Below are 19,311 nucleotides of genomic sequence, written 5' to 3'. Positions count from 1 at the left end.
CCACAGCATTGCTATGTATGATGTACACTGCTAAGTCTTGTTAACCTCACTTTGCATTCACATGCTCTTGTCTCTTTGTTTTAGCAAGTTGTTCTGCCCAGTGGTTTTTGTTGTTGTTTATCTTTTTTCTTTTCTTTTTTTCCTTAATAGTTTTTAAATTTTTTTTTCCAATTACATGTGAAGAGTTTTCAACATTCATTTTTGTAAAATTTTGAGTTCCAAATTTTTCTCCTTCCCCTCCCCCCTCCCCAAGACAGCAAGCAATCTGAAGTGGTATTAATACTATATAAGGAATGAGACTACAATCATGTTAAACATATTTCCATGTTGTGAAAGAAGAATCAGAACAAACCACAAGAAAGAAAAAACGAAAAACAAAAAAAGTGAAAATAGTGTGCTTCTATCTACATTCAGACTCTGTAGTTCTTTCTCTGGATGATATCCTTTGTTTTCAAAGAAGACCAGCGATGACTTGACTTATATGTGAATTGGATTTAAGTGAGGCAGAGTTGCAGAAACTCATCAGCCTCACTTTCTCTTCTTGGGTCTAGTGGCAGGACAAAGGTCAGGATGACTGGCTATGACCAGGAATGTAGTCGATGAACTTGCCACCTTTGATGTCTGACCAAGCTCTAAGCTCTCCACGGTGCCTGCTTCAGTCGCCTTCATGGCCATTGGAACAAATTGTTCTCATCTGCCCATTCCCCTGGGTAAAGTCTTCACATGGTTGGGATAGACATCCCCCTAACTCACCAACGGATTTGAGGCCTGTCAGTTACCTTCAATCTGGTTTAGCTTCTCTGCCAAGATGGTCTTACCAGGGTGTGGCTGTTGCGCATGCTGCAGCTTCTTGGAGCCACAGGTGGGAGTTATGTGACAGGTGACACCAAGGGAAGATGAGCAGCCCTGAGAGGGGCTCAGCAAGCCCTCACGCCAGAAGTGCTAGTCTTCTCTTAACACCTCATACAGATCAGGTGTACTAGCTGTAAATTGTCAGCTTCACTTTTAAACTTGTGCAAACAGATGATTTACCTCCAATGAGTGAATACTTTACTTCCAAATGGAGCATGTTTTTCTCATCATACTCCATTCATTAGAAGTGCTCACTTATTATAATTGCTCACTTTTCAAACCAATACTATCTACATGCATGCAATCTACAGTCAATTTAAGTGACTAGAATCAAGGGCACATTGTACCATCTACTCACAGGTCTCCCTTGGGTGAGACTAGAAGTACTTTCCACCTCTTGCTGGCCACGTAGATGAAGATTCTTCCTTTATTTTCCGAACATAACATTCATTCTGCCATGGGACCCAGTGGCTTATAATCCAAAGGCATTTGAATAAGATAGTAAGTGATATTGTTAAAGTATCAAGTGATATTGATAAAATATAACTGCAGTTAAAGTAAATAAACCAATCCATAGACAGCCAGTCAGTTCTCCTCCTTAGGAATTGTTCAGACTTCAGGGTTAACTTAAACTCTTCCTAGGAGTCAAATGGATTTTTTCTATAAAACTTTCCTCCTTAAAGTAGTGCCCTAACACTGTCTAAGGAATGAGACTACTATTATTTAGCACACCTATATTCGCTCTTGGCTTTGCAGTCACTTATTTCAGTTCATTGATATAGTTAAGGAAAGTGGGGTGCTTAAAAGTAGGTTAAATAATGTGGTTTTTATACCTATAGAATGCATTTTGCACTAGCCACTGGGGATTATTACTTTAGTTGTTGAGTTGTTTGAGTCATGCCCAACTCTTCATGACCCCATGGACCTTTGTCCATAGAGTTTTCTTGGCAAATATATTGGAGTGGTTTGCCATTTCTCCAGGGGCAAATAGAGGTTAAGTGATTTGCCTAAGGTCACATAGCTAGGAAGTTTCTAAGGCTGGATTTGAACTCAAGTCTTTCTGATTCCAAATCCAGTGCTCTATCTACTGAGCTAACTCAGCTGCCAGATTATTCAGTAGATATTAGTTATTCTTTAATTGCTTTTAAGCATGCTAATTACATTTTAATCCAGTACTAAAACAACAACTCTTCAGAGCATACATAACTCCTTGATCTAAATAAATTATTCAGAAATTGTTTTTGTAGAAATGGACAGGGTACATTGGAAGAATGTGTGAAGATTAGGGAAATATTTTCTTTATTTTCATTTAACTACAAAATTCTTAGAAATTATAATGTAATCTAGACACTGGCTTGTTATTAAGCAGATGATACCTTGTGTGCCTTTGGGGAAAAAATAATAGGTAAATAGGCAAGAAATTGAATCTTTATTTTCCTGGAAGTTATTATTTCAGAAGATCTATAATCTAATTAATATGGACACTGCCCCCAGCCATGCAAATCACAAGTCTTCTATACCTTCTCAAGAATACCTTCTGTACTTTTATCACTCTTGTCAGTATCTTTTTATAAATTTTCCACTCTCTATACCTGGAGCCTTACTCTTAACATTTTTGTGAATACCAGTGGAACATATGTGTTGCCTGTCCAGGAGACTTAGCTCTCACTACATAACCAGGTCACCTTTTTCAGTCATATACTTCTCTTGTGATATCCTTTGCAACACCTTTCTTAAGCAGTATCTGATTGGTAATATGTTGCCACTTGCTTATCCACTGTGCCCTCCATTGCCTCTTGGGAAACCCTTAATTTTAATTCTCCTAAGACAGGTATTCCGTGAGTTAAAATTATACAGCATTATTGTAAGAAAATTGATGCTTAAAAAAAAAAAGGTGGCCTTTTGTTTCAGGGAGAAATTTGAGTGCACAACTTCTCAAAGGTCAGTCCAACCTCCTTTTTTTCAGTTCTGGGCCCACCTCATTGTCCATGCTCAAAGTATGTTCAGGTACTAAACAGAGGTTATACTTCCAACTTCATATCATAGGCTGGACAATAAACACTCCGTATCTACTGATAGTTTGAACACTTTTAAGCGATTACCGATCTCATTTAGGAGGCCCTGCAGTGTTAAGTTTTGATGCCGTCCTACAGTGTCACCTACAAACAAGAAGACTTTACTGTCTCTACTGCATATCCTTTGACAATGGCAAACGCTTTTGGTAAGCATACTTCTCCCTCTTTTGTGCCTTGTTATCAGTGATCAGTGAGTCTAAGGTTAAAGTTAACTCTTTAAAAGTTAAAGTTAACTGTTGCTTCCTCTTTTAAAGAATCTTGTATGAGGTTGACACATTCATGAAAAACACCTTGTTGGAGGAGAGTTTTTAGGGTGGCAGTTTGCTCTACCAAATCAAGTACTTGTTTATAATCAACACAATAAGCACAGCCGCATCTTATATCTATTCCCCTTTCAGCCAATTTTGTGACTGTGAAAAGGTGGTCAGCTATAGAAAATCATTTGTGAATGCCTACCTGTTTACTTCTCATGCATTCATCATTGTCACCCTGGATGCAAACATAGGTTATTCTTGTAAAATTTTTTGTAGAAATGTAGGTGTATGGTTCACCTAGTTTTTAATTAAAAACCTAGTTTTTAATATTTTCTTGCTCACCTTTTTAAATTTTAACGTTTTTTTTTTTCCCAAGGCTTTGGCATTCTCCATCCTTTCATGTATGTTAAGAATTGTACCTTCAATGCCTTCACAATTATTTTGCCTCTACCACAGAGCTTCTCTGTGTATTCTTGGTCTAGTACAGTTGCTCTTCTTTTCTTTCTTTTCTTTAGTGCCATTACTATGTTCTCATGCACCTCTACATTCCTCATTAGGGTCTGTCATTTTAAAGCCCAAATGTGGTGATTGTCATGACTTTATTATTCTAATAAAAATCTTTAAAGATCACCTGGCATAGCTGCATTTTTTAGTTAGTTTAACAGCTTTAAAGATCTTTTCAATTTTTTTTTTATGTCTGTGGTCCTTCAGGTTTCATTCTTAAATTCCCTGGTAATGATTTTGAACCAAGCTTTTGGTAAAATTTTTCCCCACTTCCTGCCCCTTGCTTCTCACTGTTTTATGAGGCTATATAGCTCCTAACTTCCCATCCTTCTCCATAAGATTTAACAAATGAGTTATCCTAAACTGGTGTTGTCCTTGGCCAGCATGTCTCTTTGCTTGTCAAAGAGATCATATGTTGACTGATAAGGCAGTTTATAGGGTCTTTTCATCTGTTTATTGTGACAGTTGGTTTGAAATGGTTAAAGTTCTTTAGAAAATGGTAATGATCTGTGTCAACAATGTCTAGTCTCTTAGCCATTCCACATTTTTCAGCTTTAATAGCTTATTAGGTTGAAGTTGACTCATATGTATGCCTTATTTTTGTTTTTATGGGTTTGGTATTGATTTTGATCTTGGCTTTAATAAGTATTATGGTCTGACAGTATACAAGGAGCTGATAAAACATATTGGTGACAAGTCATTTCCTATCATTATAACCAGATTCATTTTTTATGGTATTACATATTCCCTTTATTCAACACCTTTCAATTTTCTTATCTTAAAAAAAATCACTGAACATTGGCGTGAGGCTTCTGTATATTCTAAAAGCCTTTGACTCTGCTTTTTTGCACTAGAACTATGTTATCTAACATATTTTCACTATCCTTCCTAATTTTTACTTTAGCATCAAAGGCACTGAGTTTTAGATATATATTGATTTAATCTGCAGGGTTTTCTTGAGTTTTTAATAGAATTTCTTTCCTTCTTAATTTAGAGTTTTAGGCTCTTGGTGTTAGCAATGGTTTCCCATAGTTAAATTTATTATGTAAGCAGTTTGTAAAAAATAATTTTAAAATTCAAATTCTTCCTTCCAACTTCTTTTAAATCACTGTTGTTTCCACTGTTTAGGACCTGTTTGCACTGGGCATGCAAACGAAATCATGGCCAGGTGGTCTCTTACCTGTTAAACTCAGGAGCTGACAGAGAGATTCTTACCACAAAAGGCGAAATGCCAGTCCAATTGACATCAAGAAAAGATATCAGGAAGATTATGGGAGGTAAGTCTGGACCAATGAGCAACTTCTGATTATGTCCAACTAACATTTATGTCTCATGATCATGTTTTCTGCACTGTTGGTTATGTTAAATAATCTTCACAAACATTTATTAGTTGCTTACTGTGTACAGAGTATTATACGCTATGCTGGGGAAGGTATAAAGTATGGATGAGACACATTTTCTGCCATTTATACTGTAGTAGAGGGGTAAGATGCAAATACAGATAATTATTATATGCAATATTACATAATAAGGGCATTAATGCAGAGTGTTACATAAGATCCAAGATTGCAAGTTGTTACTAATGGCAGATGAGGGCAAGCTTTTTTCGTAGAAGAGGTAGCATTTGAATTAGGATTTAAGGGATGGGTAGGAATTTAGCAGGAAACAGGGAAAGAGAGGGCATTGTAAGCAAGAGAAAGAGTATGAGCAAAGACATGGAGGTTGGATTATGCACAACATGTTCAGGAAGCAGAGAGTAGTCCAGTTTGGCTTCATAGAGAGAAAAATGAGGGCAAAGAGATAGGTGGTTCCATATTGAGAAGGGCCTTGAATGCCAGGCAAAGGGGAGTTATGAAGATTTTTTTTCTTTAAGCATTATGTGGTTAAGGGGACATGACTAAATTTATCTACAAGAAAAATCGTTCTGCCAGTGGTATTAATTATTTTACTTCCAAAAGGAGACAGGAAAAACTGTTAGAAGGCTGTTGGAATAGTCCATGCAGATGGTAATAAGGGTCTGTCCTAGAATGATTGCAGTTGGAAAAAGAGATGAATGTGAGCACTGGTGCAGAGGTGAAATTGACAGGACTTGATTGGATGTGAAGAGAAGGAAAAAAGAAAATTAAAAGATAACTCAAGGTTCTGAACATGAGAGACAGAATAAATGGTAATGTCTATAGGTAGAAATAATGAAGTCAAAAGGGGACCAAGTTTAAGAGGAAAGATAATAAGCATAGTTTTGGACATATTGAATTTGAGAGTCTGGTGGAACATTCAGGTAGAAGGAGGGTAGAGCCAAAATGGCAGAGTAGCATGAAGCAATGCTCTGAGCTCTGCCCACCAAAAAATACTCCAGATAGATCTAGAAAATGCACCAGACTGAACCTTGATGGTGAAATCCAGAAGTCACAGTCGTTTGTCCAACCCAGGTTAACATTAAGAGATAGAAAGGTTTATGGACATTGGGAAGAGAGTCAGGCTAGGAACACACTGAGCTCGAAGCATTCTTGCCCAGTGTGATGCTGGGTGAAGTTAAGAGTAGGTCCCAGACTCATAGCATGACACTACCAGTTCCATAGTGGGCACCATGACCAGGACAGGTGCCAACCTAGTTCCAGGTCACAGATAAAAAGCAGACTGAGAAGGGACCTATACCTTAGTAGTCCCTGATAGGGAAGCCCTGGGAGGCTCTGGGTAGTGTACCAAGAAAGGAGGAAAGTTCAGAAACAAGGAGCAGTGTGGCTCAAACCCTGAATGGGGTCTCAGTTCCAACATTTTGCCCAGCCTGAAGAGAAATAACCAGGGCAAGATTGATATCCCAGACCAAAAGAAAGCCTTCTGTGAACCAGCAGAGCTTTCCAGCTAACTGATAGGGCCAAGTCCAGGAGCAGTCTCCTGTTGCTCAGACCCAGACATAGGTTAGGACCTTGCAGAGCTCAGAGCAGAAGGGCAGCAATCAGACTTTGACCTAGATCAAACCACTTTGGGAACACTCAAAGCTTTCAGGTACCCAGCCTGTCCTTGAGATTCTAGAATAACACATCACTCACCATCCCAAGAAAGCAGGCAACAGGACCAGCCCAGACCTTCTCTCCAGAAGCATGGTAGAACCCTAATATCAAGTCTGAAGTCAGGATGTAGGTTGGAAGAATGAGGGGAAAAAAATCTTACCACAAAGAGCTGTTATGGTGGCAGAGAAACTCAAGACAAAAATGCAGAAGAATAGAATGATTCCAAAACATTTAGAAGCAAAGTTTCAGAGGAAAACACAGCTTGGGCACATAGTCAGCTAGAGGAAATGAAGCAAGAGTTTTTAAAATAATTTTTAAAAAAAAGTTTTTATAAATGAAATAAAGGGCTTGAGGAAAGAAGTGGGAAAGAATTGAGAACTGTGAAAGAAAGAGTTAGACAAGGAATTAGCAGCTTGAAACAAGCCATACAAAACCTTGCCCAAACAGCAAAATCCCTGAAAATCAGAATGGACCAAACAGAAGCTAATGACTTGATGAGACAACAAGAAATATTAAAACAAAGTCAAAAGACTAGAAAAAAATGGAAGAAAATATAAGGTATCTCATAGCAAAAACAACTCACCTGGAAATCAGATTGAGGAGAAAAAAATAAGAATCATCAGACTATCTGAATGTCTTAACCAAAGCAAGAGCCTAGACATCCTGTATCAAGAAATCTTAGAAAAATGCCCAAATCTCTTAGAACCAGAGGGCAAAGTAAAAATAGAAAGAATCCACTTGCCACTGTGTGGGGGGGGGGGGGAAACTCCTGGGAACATCAAAGCCAAAATCCAGAATTTCCACGTCAAAGGAACAAGCAGCCAGAAAGAAAGAATTCAGATACTGAGGAGCCATAGTCAGGATCAAACATGATTTAGCAGCCACCACTTTAAAGGAGTGGAGGACTTGGAATGTGATATTCCAGAAGGCAAATAATATTTGGATACACCCAAGAACAACTTACCCAGCAAACTGAGTTTAATGTTATAGGGGCTAGGGAGGTGAGGAATGGATCTGTAGTGAAATAGAGGACTTCAAAGCATTCCTGATGAAAAGACCAGGTCAGTGTAAAAACTCTGAATAAAGAGAAACATAAAAAGGTCAACATGAATGGTGATAAAAGACTAAACAAGGATAAACAGCTTACATTCAAAAATGGGAACGTGATAGATGTGTCCTCTCTGAACCCTGTCATCATCAGGGGTCATAGAGGGAGTACAATTAGACAAGACCTGGGAGTTAAGATCTTGATGATCTTAAGAAAAGAATATAATAAGAGGGGGAAAGTAGTACATTGAGGGTGAGGAGAAGAAAAGGGAAGGTTAGGGTGAATTCTCTTACATAATCGGGGTATGAAAGTAGCCATCTATACAAACGGGAAGGGAATAGGAATAGCTACCATTGGAACCTCACTTTTCATCTGAACAGGTCAAAAGAAAGAAGAAAACACACACACACACACACAGTCACACACACTCACACCTGTCAATATTCAGTAACTCAACAGAAATAGAGAAAGGAAGAGGGGAAACTAGAAGAAGGGTAGATCAAGGGAGGGATTAAGTCTAAGTAAAACAAATTCTAAGAATATATAAAAATATAGCTCTTTTTGAGGTGGCATAGAATGGGAATCTGAGGGGATGGTGTAAATTAGGGAATGGGTGAAACAAGATATAATATATGAATATGAAGGAATATTATTGTGCTGAGCTCTTATCAGTGTAATAACCATCCAGGATTCAAGAAGACTAATAAAGAAACATGCTGTCTACCTCTGGAAAGAGAGGTGAAGGACTCAGAATGCAGAGTAAGACAACTTTTTTTTGGACATGACCAATGTGGAACTTGCTTTGATGCGCTACACATGTGTGTGATGGGTCTTGTTTTTCTTGTGTTCATAGTTGGGGGAGAGGGGCAGAGTGAGTGGGAGAGTGAGAAGGTGGAGCTGCAGAATAACTTAGAATTATAAACACACAAGAGTGAAGAAAAACATAAAAAAGTAAACATTAATGAATAAAGGAATAAACAAAGATAAACTATGTACATTCAAATATGGGGAGATGATACGTTTCCCCTCTTATCCCTATCATCAGAGGTCATAGAGGGTCTCATTAGACAAGGCCTTAAAGTGGTTCTGTGATGTCTTGATGGTCTTAAGAGAAGACTGGAAAGAGAGAAGAGGAGTCTACTAGTAAGTGAGAGAAAATTATCTCATGTACAAGGAGAGGGCGCAAGAGAGCAGCTGACACTGAAAACATCACTTCTCATCTGAACTGGTCAAAGGAGGGAACAGTACACACACACACACACACACACACAGAGACAGTGTTAGGTACAGAGGTACATTTCATTTAACAGGGATATAGAGAAAAGGGGGGGGAGGGCAACTTAGAGGATTAAGGGAGGGATTCGTCCTAAGCAAAGCAGACTTTAAGGATGTAAAAATATATAGCCCCTTTTGAGGTAGCAAAGAATGAGAATCTGAGGGGGTGCTCATAATTTGGGAATGGCTAAAAAAATTATAGTATATAGATATGATAGAATAATATTGTGCTATGTTGTTCATCTTTTCACTTTTGAAGAGGACTAGTGACATCATGGGAATATTATCTTGACTTGCATGTGAATTGGATTTAAGTGAGGCAGAGTTGTGCAAAGTCTCACTTTTTCTTCCTGAGTCATTGAAGTCCAGAGGCAAGACAAAAGTCAGGATGACTGGAGATGGCTCAGGATGCAGTGGATGACCTTGGCATCTTCAATGTTTGACCAAGCTATATACCAAGTTAATAGTATAAGTATTATTAGAAGAAATGACGAAAAGGATGGATTCCAGGAAACCTGAGAAGGTTTACATGAACTAATACAGAGTGAAATTAGCAGAGTCAGGAGAACAATTTATATAGTAACAGCAACATTATAAAGATAGTTTTGAAAGACTTAAGACCTTTGATCAGTGGAATGACAGGACCAGTGATAAAGCATACCACTTATCATCTGACAGAGAGGTGGTGGATTTAAGCTGAGAATGAGACATATTTTTGGATATGACCAAAATGGACATCTGTTTTACTTGACTATTCACATTTGTTTACAAGGGGTTTGGTTTGTTTTTTCCAATGGAGGAGGGAGGTGAGAGGGAGAAAAAAATAAATTGCTAATTGAAAGTATTTAAAAGAAAATCAAATCAGAAAGAGGTCAAGAAGGATGAGGACTGGAAAAGGGATATTGGATTTAGCAATAAAGAGATCATTGGTAACCTGGGAGAGCACAATTTCAGTCAAGTGGTAGAGGTGGAAGTCAGATTGAAAGAGGAGGTGAGAAAGTAGAGACAACAGAGAATGTGATAGCTTTTTTTAGGAGTTTTGCTTTGAAAGGAGGGACAGAAATAGGATGTTACCGGAGAGGATGATTGTATCAATTTAAGGTTCTTTAAGGATGGGAGAGAAATGGACATATTTATAGGAAGCAGGGGAAAAAGCCAGTGGTATATGAAGAGGTTAAAATTAAGGAGAGAGAAGAGATAGAAGGAGGGAACAAGAGGAGAATAGGATCTGGGGCACAAGTGGAGAGGTAGGTATTGGCAAGGAAAGGAACTACTTTATCTTCTCTGGCCAGAACAAAGAGGAGAGAATGAGGAATAATGTTGAGGAGATTTGAAGTATGAAATTTGAGTGAAAAGGAGGTTCATGGTGAATGGCCTTAATGGATTGTGAGGTGAAGCCCGTTACTGAGAGGTAATTGAGAGGACTGGAGAAGGGAACAATTGGACTGTCAGGTAAGGAAGAGTGAAGGGATTGTCATGCAGAGGTGAGGTACCAGTTGAGACTGGAAAACAAAGTTCTAGTGACTTTAGTCACTATCTGTGTAACTGCCTTTGGCAGAATTCTGTAGCTTTGGAGAAGGAGCAGACAGGGGAGGGGTGGGAATAATCATGGTGGAAGTACAGAATGGGAAGAGTAGCAATCAGATGGGACAAGAACTCAAAACTGGAAAATAGCATACATTTAAACTGGTTAACTAAAGAGTCAAGATTTTAAAGAGAAGAAAGTTGAAGCTTAGGTAGGCAGGTCAGTAGGGGAGTTTAGATGTGGCTGTGAAGGCAGAGAATAGTCTTCTGCCCAAATGTAATAGCTAAAGTCATGGAAGAGAATAAGATTGTTAAGTGTGAAAGAAGAGAAAAGGGTTGAGGACAGACTCTTGAGATGTACCTGTGTTACAGGTATGAAAAGAAGATGAACAAGTGAAGAGTACAGAGGAGGAGCACTCTGATAGGGATAGGTTGAAAGAAAACCAAGTGTAGTTTCTCTGAAACCAAGGGGGAAGGGAAAGTGTGTACAGGAGGAGGTAATGGTCAGTTGTGTCAAAAGTTTCTGAAGTAATGGAGGTTGAGGACTGAAGAAGAATCACTGAATTTGATAATTAAAGGTAGAAAGCATTTTCGATACAGTGTGGAGGTGGAAAGCCATAGTACAAGCAGTTAAAGAGAGAGTGGATAAGAAAATAAAGAGATGTTCATTGCAGACAACTTTTAAAAGGGTTTGGCAGTAAAGGGGAGCAAAGAGATAAGATGGTAATTGAAAGAAGTCAAAGGAAGAATTTTTTTTAGAATTGGGAAGATCTCAGTAAGTGTAATCAAATGAGGAATCAGTGAAAAGAGAAAGAAATTGAAGATTTAGGATGGATGGAAAGGAATAGAATCCATAAAGATTCGGCAGTAGAACAGATGACAAGACCTAAAGGTCCTTAGTGTACACCCAGGTCAGATGATGTGCCCAAGGTCTAGAGAGCATAATGGCAGGATAGATGGTAAGGCCTGGTGGTCCTTCATCTCACTGGAGGACTCATTAGTGACTCCCAGCTCATCCAAAAAACAGCTGTGTTCCTCTTCGCCCCTCAGCTGCCACATGAGCTCTGGGCAGCCATAGTTGGGGAGGAGGTAAAGGGAAAGCAGTGGGACTGGGCACTCTCCCCTCCCCCACTGTGATTCTTCTTGCCAGTCTGGCCTCCGTGGGGTCTTGTTAGATCAGGATTCACTGGGATATTAAGAGCTCAAAGGGCTTAGTTCTGCTGATGAGTAGAGATAATTTTTCTGTGACCAGTGGGAAGGATAGAAGTGTGAATAATGATGCTAAGAAGTTCTGAGGAATGTGAAACTAAGGATCTCATGCCAGATGGACTCAGTCTTCTCAGTGAAGTAGGAGGCTAGGTCATCTGTTGTAACTGTTGAGGAATGGTTTGGGGTAAGATCTCAGGAAAGAAAAGATTTGAAACAGATACTGTGGGGAATAAGGTAGGGAGTTGATAAGGGCAGGAGTAGGATTGTTGAGCCCCACTAAAATTCCACATTCATAGTTTAATTTCATGATTCACACTCAGCAAACTCAATATGGGGTGAAAATTCTTCTAACATTAGTAATTAATCACTGGCCTAAGTATTTGTCATGTACCTATCTGTGCTCCCCTAACAGTTTTTCTCCTTTTTAGTGGAAGATGAGGATGACCTTCCAGAGCTGAAGAAAGATGCAGAACTGCCCTTTGTTCCCAGTTATTTGGCTAACCCACCCTTCCCTTTTACATATACCACCACACCGGATGGTTCAGCTCTACTGCAAAATGGGAGATCCTCCACACCTCCTGCATCACCTCCGTCTGATCACTCACTTCCCGTGGTGCCACCTGGTGAAACATCCCGACTAGGGTCCTTTTCACATGACCATACGTCGTTGGCACTAGTCCAGAATGGGGATATGTCTGTCCCCTCTGCCATATATAGAAAACCAGAAAGCACAAAACCTGGTCCTGTTTGTCAACCACCTGTGAGTCACAATCGCTCCCTGTTCTCTCCTGTCACACCCAAGCCACCAGTGTCTCTGGATCAACAGAATGGGACTTTTACAGGACCAACACCAGCATTCCAGCCATTTTTCTTCACGGGAGCTTTTCCATTTAATATGCAAGGTAACATGTCAGCAGACAAACCTAGGCACAAGGTAGATAGTACAGGCTCTGTGTTTCATCTACTCCTTTGTGAAATACCGAGGTTGCTGGTAATGATGGTACAGGTGTACTCTGAGGGTACTACATAGCCATGAGAGAGGGAAAAAAAACCAAGTAAACAAATACAAATAGCTGTCTTGGGTTTTCATAAAAGTATACCCTATTTTGATAGGATGCAGAGGAGAGAAGACCACAGTCTCTAAGAAGAGCATTTAAAAACCAAGGATCTATATTTCTAGTTCTGTGCTATTAATCTGAGATGAGATTTTACGTAGCAAAATTACCTTTTTTTTAGTGACTCATCATTTTGAGGTTTGACACATTCTTGCTGATAGCTTCTGCATTCTTCTGCCTTCAGAAGTGTTTGATTTTATCTTTGTAACCAGCTAGCCCACTAGCCTTTTACCTACTTTCTCTCCTTTCTCTTCCTCCCACCCTTTTTGTAACCCAGTTCTTAAACCTGTTTCTAAGCTTTCATTGACCAATGCGACTCTCCAGCAGTGAAATCAGCCTCGTCCTAATATCTAAGACAAAAACTTAAATTTGTGCAGTGATAGTTGATACTTTTAGGGCATGCCATTTTATTCATCATGATACAGATTTGGCCATAGGAAAGCATGGAGACTCACCCAAGGTCCCAGAGCAGATCAGCTATTCAGTTCAATGAAGTACAACAAACATTTAAGTACTTATCATGTCCCCAGCAGAGAGGGGAATAAAAATGAAAATGTCCCTTCCCTCTAGGAGATTACATTCAAATGAAATTCTTTCCCCACTATTCTGAAATTCCTGAAGGCTAAGGCTTTATAAAAGGAAATTTTCAGAAAAGCAATTCACGTATGTGTTGTAATACCATAGGATAGTTGTTTTCTGCTACTTTAGTGAAAAGCTGATCAAAATTACTTCTATTAGGATCCATATTTTAGGGCATAAGTCACGACAAGTTAAAGCTAAGATTGGAAGTCAAAAATTTGTTTTCCATGATGGTGAGTTGTAACCCTAAAATGCATAGCCTCAAGAGCAGAACTTTGATCTGGGAAAGATCTGAAATTAAATGGGATAGACCAAAAAGAGAACATTTCAATGAGTTGGATTTCTTACTTAAAAGCGATTCATTTTGCATTTTAAAAAATTACCTTTTTTTTAGAGCTGGTACTCAAGGTGAGAATTCAGAATCCATCTCTTCGAGAAAATGACTTCATTGAGATTGAACTTGATCGACAAGAACTCACCTACCAGGAACTCCTCAGAGTGAGTTGCTGTGAACTGGGCATTAATCCAGAACAAGTGGAGAAGATCAGAAAGTTACCAAATACTCTGTTAAGAAAGGTAAGAACATGGGGCTGGCTATGAGTACTAGTTTTTTGCCTTATATTTTTGGAAGTCAGAATGCTGCATTAACATACCCCAGTTCCTGTTAGGCTTTGTTTGAAACCTGGATAGAGGAATACAGGGTAGAAAATGAGTACAGCTGTATTCCTCTAAATTCTTTTTCCTCTATCAAGCCTGGAGATAGAGTCTATCATTCCTGAAGACATGAAATAGAATGTTCTAGATTAGCTATTCACCTGAACCTGTCCTAATAGTCATTTGTTTTCAGCTACCCTCATAATGAAGTAGTCAGAATGCCGTCTTCTAATGTATCAAGGTTAAAATATATGAAGTATACTATATTAAGATCTGCACATAGCCACCAGAACTTTTGGTTGTCTGAATTTCCTACTTAGCAGGGAGCTCAGAGAGAGCTGATCTACTCACTGTGGTGATGTGGATGGAGTGAGACTTGGAATCAGCAAAACCTGAGTTTGAATCCCATGTCAGACACTTACTAGCTGTGTGACCCTGGACAAATTAAATTCAACTCTCTGAGCCTCAGTTCTCTCCTGAAAAATGAGGATGATGACAGGATTGCTGTGAGGATCCAATGATAAACATATCCAAAGTGTTTTGCAAACCTTAAAACATTCTATAGATATTATTATTAATGAATACATATATGTAACCCTGACTGCTCCCTCAGTTGGCCTGTGTGCTTCTTTTCACCTTGACCACTGCCACTATTTCTGGGATTTAGCAAGTGCCAAGGTATGGGTGTCATGCAGGACATTGTACATACATATGGAAGCAAAAGGATCCTCCATTATTCATTGCTACTAATTTTTATTTTAGGACAAAGATGTTGCCCGGCTTCAAGATTTCCAAGAGCTGGAACTGGTTCTAATGATAAATGAAAATAACTTTCTGTTCAGAAATGCTGCATCAACACTGACTGAAAGGCCTTGCTATAATAGGAGAGCTTCAAAACTGACTTATTAACAGCATCAGGGATCCTTACCACTGAGTATTGGGATGGCACATGTCAGTTCCTGTCCAAGGACAAACCATTGATCTAAAAATCAAGGCTAATGCCCTAGAATTCTGCTGTTACCTGAGAGGGCCATGGGTACCACAGCTTAGTGCATACTAACACAGTTCTGCCCTATAGCTGTCAACGATGATTGCAGAGCAGATTAATTAACCTGTTCTGACCAAACAGAAACCCCCAACCCACAAGCAGTGGTGCTGCTCTTCCTTGTCTCTTGGTGCACAAACTCCTTGCTTAAAGCTTCGAATCCCTGAAAAGTTGCCCAGAGAGACAAAAGCTAAAGGTTTCTTTATACAATATGTTTTATCTGCCAAATGAAAGAACCCCCTGGCAAAAGGGCAGAGGGTGGAGCCTGTTCTTAAACCAAACTCTTAAACACTACCTTGACAAGAAATACTCTTTTCCTGGTGGTGATTGTACACAGCTCCCATTTAGTATAAGCTAAATGGAGTGGGGAATAGCTTCAAAACTATGTCTAAGGACATTTTCAAAGCTTCAGTATGTTGGTGGCAAATACAGGTACCAGACAGATGAATTTATGTGACTTGCAGCTATAAGGTAATGTATTCATAAATGTTACTCAGGTTAAAGGTATTTAAGGCTATAGTAACATACCCTAGTTGTAAATATGCTGTCGACCAAAATAGCTTCCCTCCTGTTTTCCTTTGTAAAAACCCATTCATGACTGCTTATCTGTTCACAGTATGAAAATCATTGCCTAGAAAATAGGTATCTCTGCATTAACTTCTTAGTGGTCACTAGAGGTCTCTCTAATGCTTCCTAAAAGAGTAACCAGATTTCTTACTCCTTGAAGCAATTACTGTCATCAACATGCTTAATTTCAACATGTAAAGAGCCCAAATGCTGCAGTCCCAGGGTCTCCACTTTCATTTTCCATTAGAATTGAAAAGCAATTTTAAGGTTGTTCTGTTGCTATTTTGAAGGCTATTGTGAAAAACATAGCAGAAAAGGGGTTAGCATCTTTATTTTTATATCAAAGATAAAGGTTATTTTAAAATTATTAGGATTTCTATGCAACTTGAAACTCTCTGTTGCTTTTGTAAGCAAATTATGTTGGGTCTTTGAGTTTTGTGTTTTTCTACTTAAAGCCAATTGTAAGCCTCACATGACTTTCTGGAATAAGTTAATTGAGAAAAACTGATTAAACTCTTGTACATGGCATAAGAATTTTTTAATGGATTAATTCAAGGTTCTTTTTTTCTTCCAGTGTCTTTAGTGCTAAAGAAAAGCTACTGTCTTGTTTAAACTAATAGCTTAACTTCCGAAATAAGAATTAGCACACTTAAACAAACAAGATGGTGGGGGACAGGAAGCCAGCTGTTGAGTGGCATCCCTGCTGTCTTAGGAAGCTTTTTTCCCCATAGTGCCTATAGTTTCCAAAGAAACTTAACTTCCTAACTGTGTTAACTTAATTTTATTGGAACACTACAATTTAGTGAGAATGTACAAAAGTTGTCAGTGGAATAGAATGTTGTCCTGAGGTAATGGCCTCCTGCTGCTACCTAAATGCTAAAGCTGGGTTGAGGTGTTCTTCAAGGCCAGCTTAATCCTGTGTCAATCTGTTTCACAACTTAATTCTTGTTCTACCAAATTACTGATTGTGACTTATCCTTGTACTAGGTGTTTGTATAGTAGAATGAAGGTTATTTATTACTTACCTACTTTCTCCCAAGTGGTTTAAGGTAGAGACCTCCCTTGTGCTTTAGCCAACTGGAAAGTGAATTTGCTCAAAAGTACTAACCGTTTTTTGTTTGCTTTGGAAAAATACTTAATATTGTACTGATATGATGAAGACCAGGCCTCTATCAGAGGACACAGACCTCACCTTGAACCTACTTGGAACAAAACTCTTCCAGCCACATGTGGTAATAGTTGGTGGCTGGATGTGTCTCTCCAGCATAGCAACAGGTAGACACAACCCTGAGTCATTCTCAGGCTTATTCTGTCTTCAGTCAACTCTGAAATTAAAATCAAAACAAAAGGACTTGGGGACCCAGAGGTGAATTGTTGGCCTGATGAAGAGTTGCCCTAAACTGATCTCCTTCCTAAAACTATGTCTGGTCAGTTGGTTGAAACTCACATTTAGCATCTGAATTATAAGGCACAGTTGCTGGTAGGTGAGTTTAATGTCTTAATCTATGCATTCAGAGAAATATTTTTATATGCTTTGTGTAATTTATAACAAGGATTTTTTTTAGCTTTGTTAACTGTGAATCTCCCCCAACTGCATAATTAAAGCATGTGTTCACACCGTGTATAAACATCTGAAGGTTTTTCTCTTCATGCATTGCTGACTATTTAAACATAACAAGTATTATTAAAATTAAATATTAACTGCCTGAAGTCTGGATTATTTCATTCCTGATTTTTATTAAAACAAATACAAAACCACATCTGTAAACTAGGAGAAAGTCTCAGGGAAAGTCTCGGGAGAAAGAATCTTTGGAATAATAGACATTTACCACTCCTGGACCTCCTGCTGCAGCCACATTGTCATTGTCACCCAGAGGTGGACATTTTGTTTAGTGTCCTTTCCACAGTCCATAGCAGAAGCCTTTATCTCCCCAGAGAAGTCAAGCATTCAAGATATAGAAGTCATTACTGAATGACCAAATTTTGTGTTAATCCCATTTAAATTACACAACAGAGACTGACTTGGGCTGTCAGCTTCTGTCATGGAACCAATAAGAGCAGAGTCCTTCAAGGACAGGAAAGGAGGAGCAAGCTGACATCTTCGGGTCTTTGACCAGGAAAGATGCAGAATTTATGTTGTTTTAAAGAAGCCAGAGCCTCAAAAAGTAGGCCTCATTCCAAATTGGCCTAATAAATCAGAATGCATCACTGAGACCTTTTCTTAGCACCAACTAGAGGCAGAATAATTTAGGCATGTGTGTTCTCATAGTTGTTTGATCATAAGGATAGAAGACTGCCCCATGCCCATAAAGATCTGAAAAGAAGCAGCCTGCCAAAAAAAATGTGATTAACCTTTTAACAAATGGTCCTGCAGCAGAGACTGACCCAGAGTATGTGGGAAAACTAGATCAAAGAAAGTATATATACCAGCTATAAACCCACTCAAGGCAAATTAAAGCAAACCCAGAAGCAAAGAAGTCATAACATACCGAAAAGAAAAGACATGATATAGGGAGATGACTCTCTCCACCCTCCCAACACTCCCAACTCCCTCCTCCCTCCAGAAAAAAAAGCAACCAAGCCTTAAATAACAAAGAAGAGAGATTTGTTTCATTTCACAAGCTTGGTACTTGAAGCGAACTTTGCCCAAAGAAATAAACCTGTTTTCATTCCCCTGTTTAAAGATTTAGGATTTACCATGGGAGCTTAGGTAGTACAGAGGGAGAAGAGAAGGAGGCTCAGGATAGAACCCTATGTGACACCTAAGGTTAGAGGACATGATCTGGAGGAGGGTCCAGCAAAAGAGACAGAGAAGGAATGGTCATATAAGTAGAAGGAGAACCAGAAAAGAGTGACATCCCAAAAACCAGAGGAAGAGGAGAGGAGAGGGGAGAAGAGAAGGGAATCTAGAGCCCCGTGGGACACTCATGGTTAGCAGGTATGACTTGCATGAAAATCTAGCAAAGGAGTCTGAGAAGGAAAGGTCAGATGGGTAGGGGGAGAACCAGGAGAGAGTGGGTTCCCAGAAACCTAGAGAAAAGAGTATGAAGGAAGAAGGAGTGACCAGCAGTGTCAAAGGCTGCAGAGAGGCCAAGGAGAATGAGGATCCGGAAAAGGCAATTGGATTTGGCAACTAGGAGCTCATTAGTGACTTTGGAAAGAGCAGTTTTGATGAAATGACAAGGTGGGAAGACAGATTGTGAGGGATAAAGACGAGAGTAAAAGGAAAGTAGCAGCACCATAGAGTAGATGACCTTTTCAAGGAGTTTAGTTAACAAAGGGCAGAACAGATAGTGGATAATAGTTGGCCAGGATGGAAGGATCAAGTGAGGGTTTTTCAGGATAGGGGAGACATGGGCATGTTTGTAGACAGTAGGAAATGAATCAGTAGACAAGGAGAGATTGAAAATAAGTGGAAGAATGGGGATGACAAGAGGGGCTGGCAGAGACGCAGTGAGATGGGACTGCTTGAACAGGGTTAACCTTGGTGAGGAGTAAGGCCACTTCATCATGTGAGACAAGGGTAAAGGAGGAGATAATGGCAAAAGGCACCTGAGTGATAGGAGGTGAGGATGAGGAGAGAAGAGGAAGCTCATGGC

At 39.3% G+C, this 19,311-nt stretch overlaps 1 protein-coding gene across 1 annotated transcript; it reads left to right on the top strand.

Annotated features, from left to right (window-relative positions):
* Positions 1-2,947: 2,947 nt before the first annotated feature.
* Positions 2,948-17,418, top strand: LOC114040433 (ankyrin repeat domain-containing protein 40-like; the record flags this gene model as incomplete). The annotated part of the gene is made up of 5 exons (XM_027858547.1): positions 2,948-3,073; positions 4,814-4,962; positions 12,181-12,654; positions 13,841-14,022; positions 14,863-17,418. Coding segments are annotated over 5 exons (1,078 nt in total), but the record flags the coding sequence as incomplete, so codon positions are not given.
* Positions 17,419-19,311: the final 1,893 nt, after the last annotated feature.

The sequence above is a fragment of the Vombatus ursinus genome, unplaced genomic scaffold (genome assembly GCF_900497805.2).
Source record: "Vombatus ursinus unplaced genomic scaffold, bare-nosed wombat genome assembly UNPS02013137.1, whole genome shotgun sequence".
NCBI classification, from domain to species: Eukaryota; Metazoa; Chordata; class Mammalia; order Diprotodontia; family Vombatidae; genus Vombatus; species Vombatus ursinus.
The sequence above is the reverse complement of the archived record's forward strand: the minus strand, read 5'-3'. Positions and strand labels throughout refer to the sequence as shown.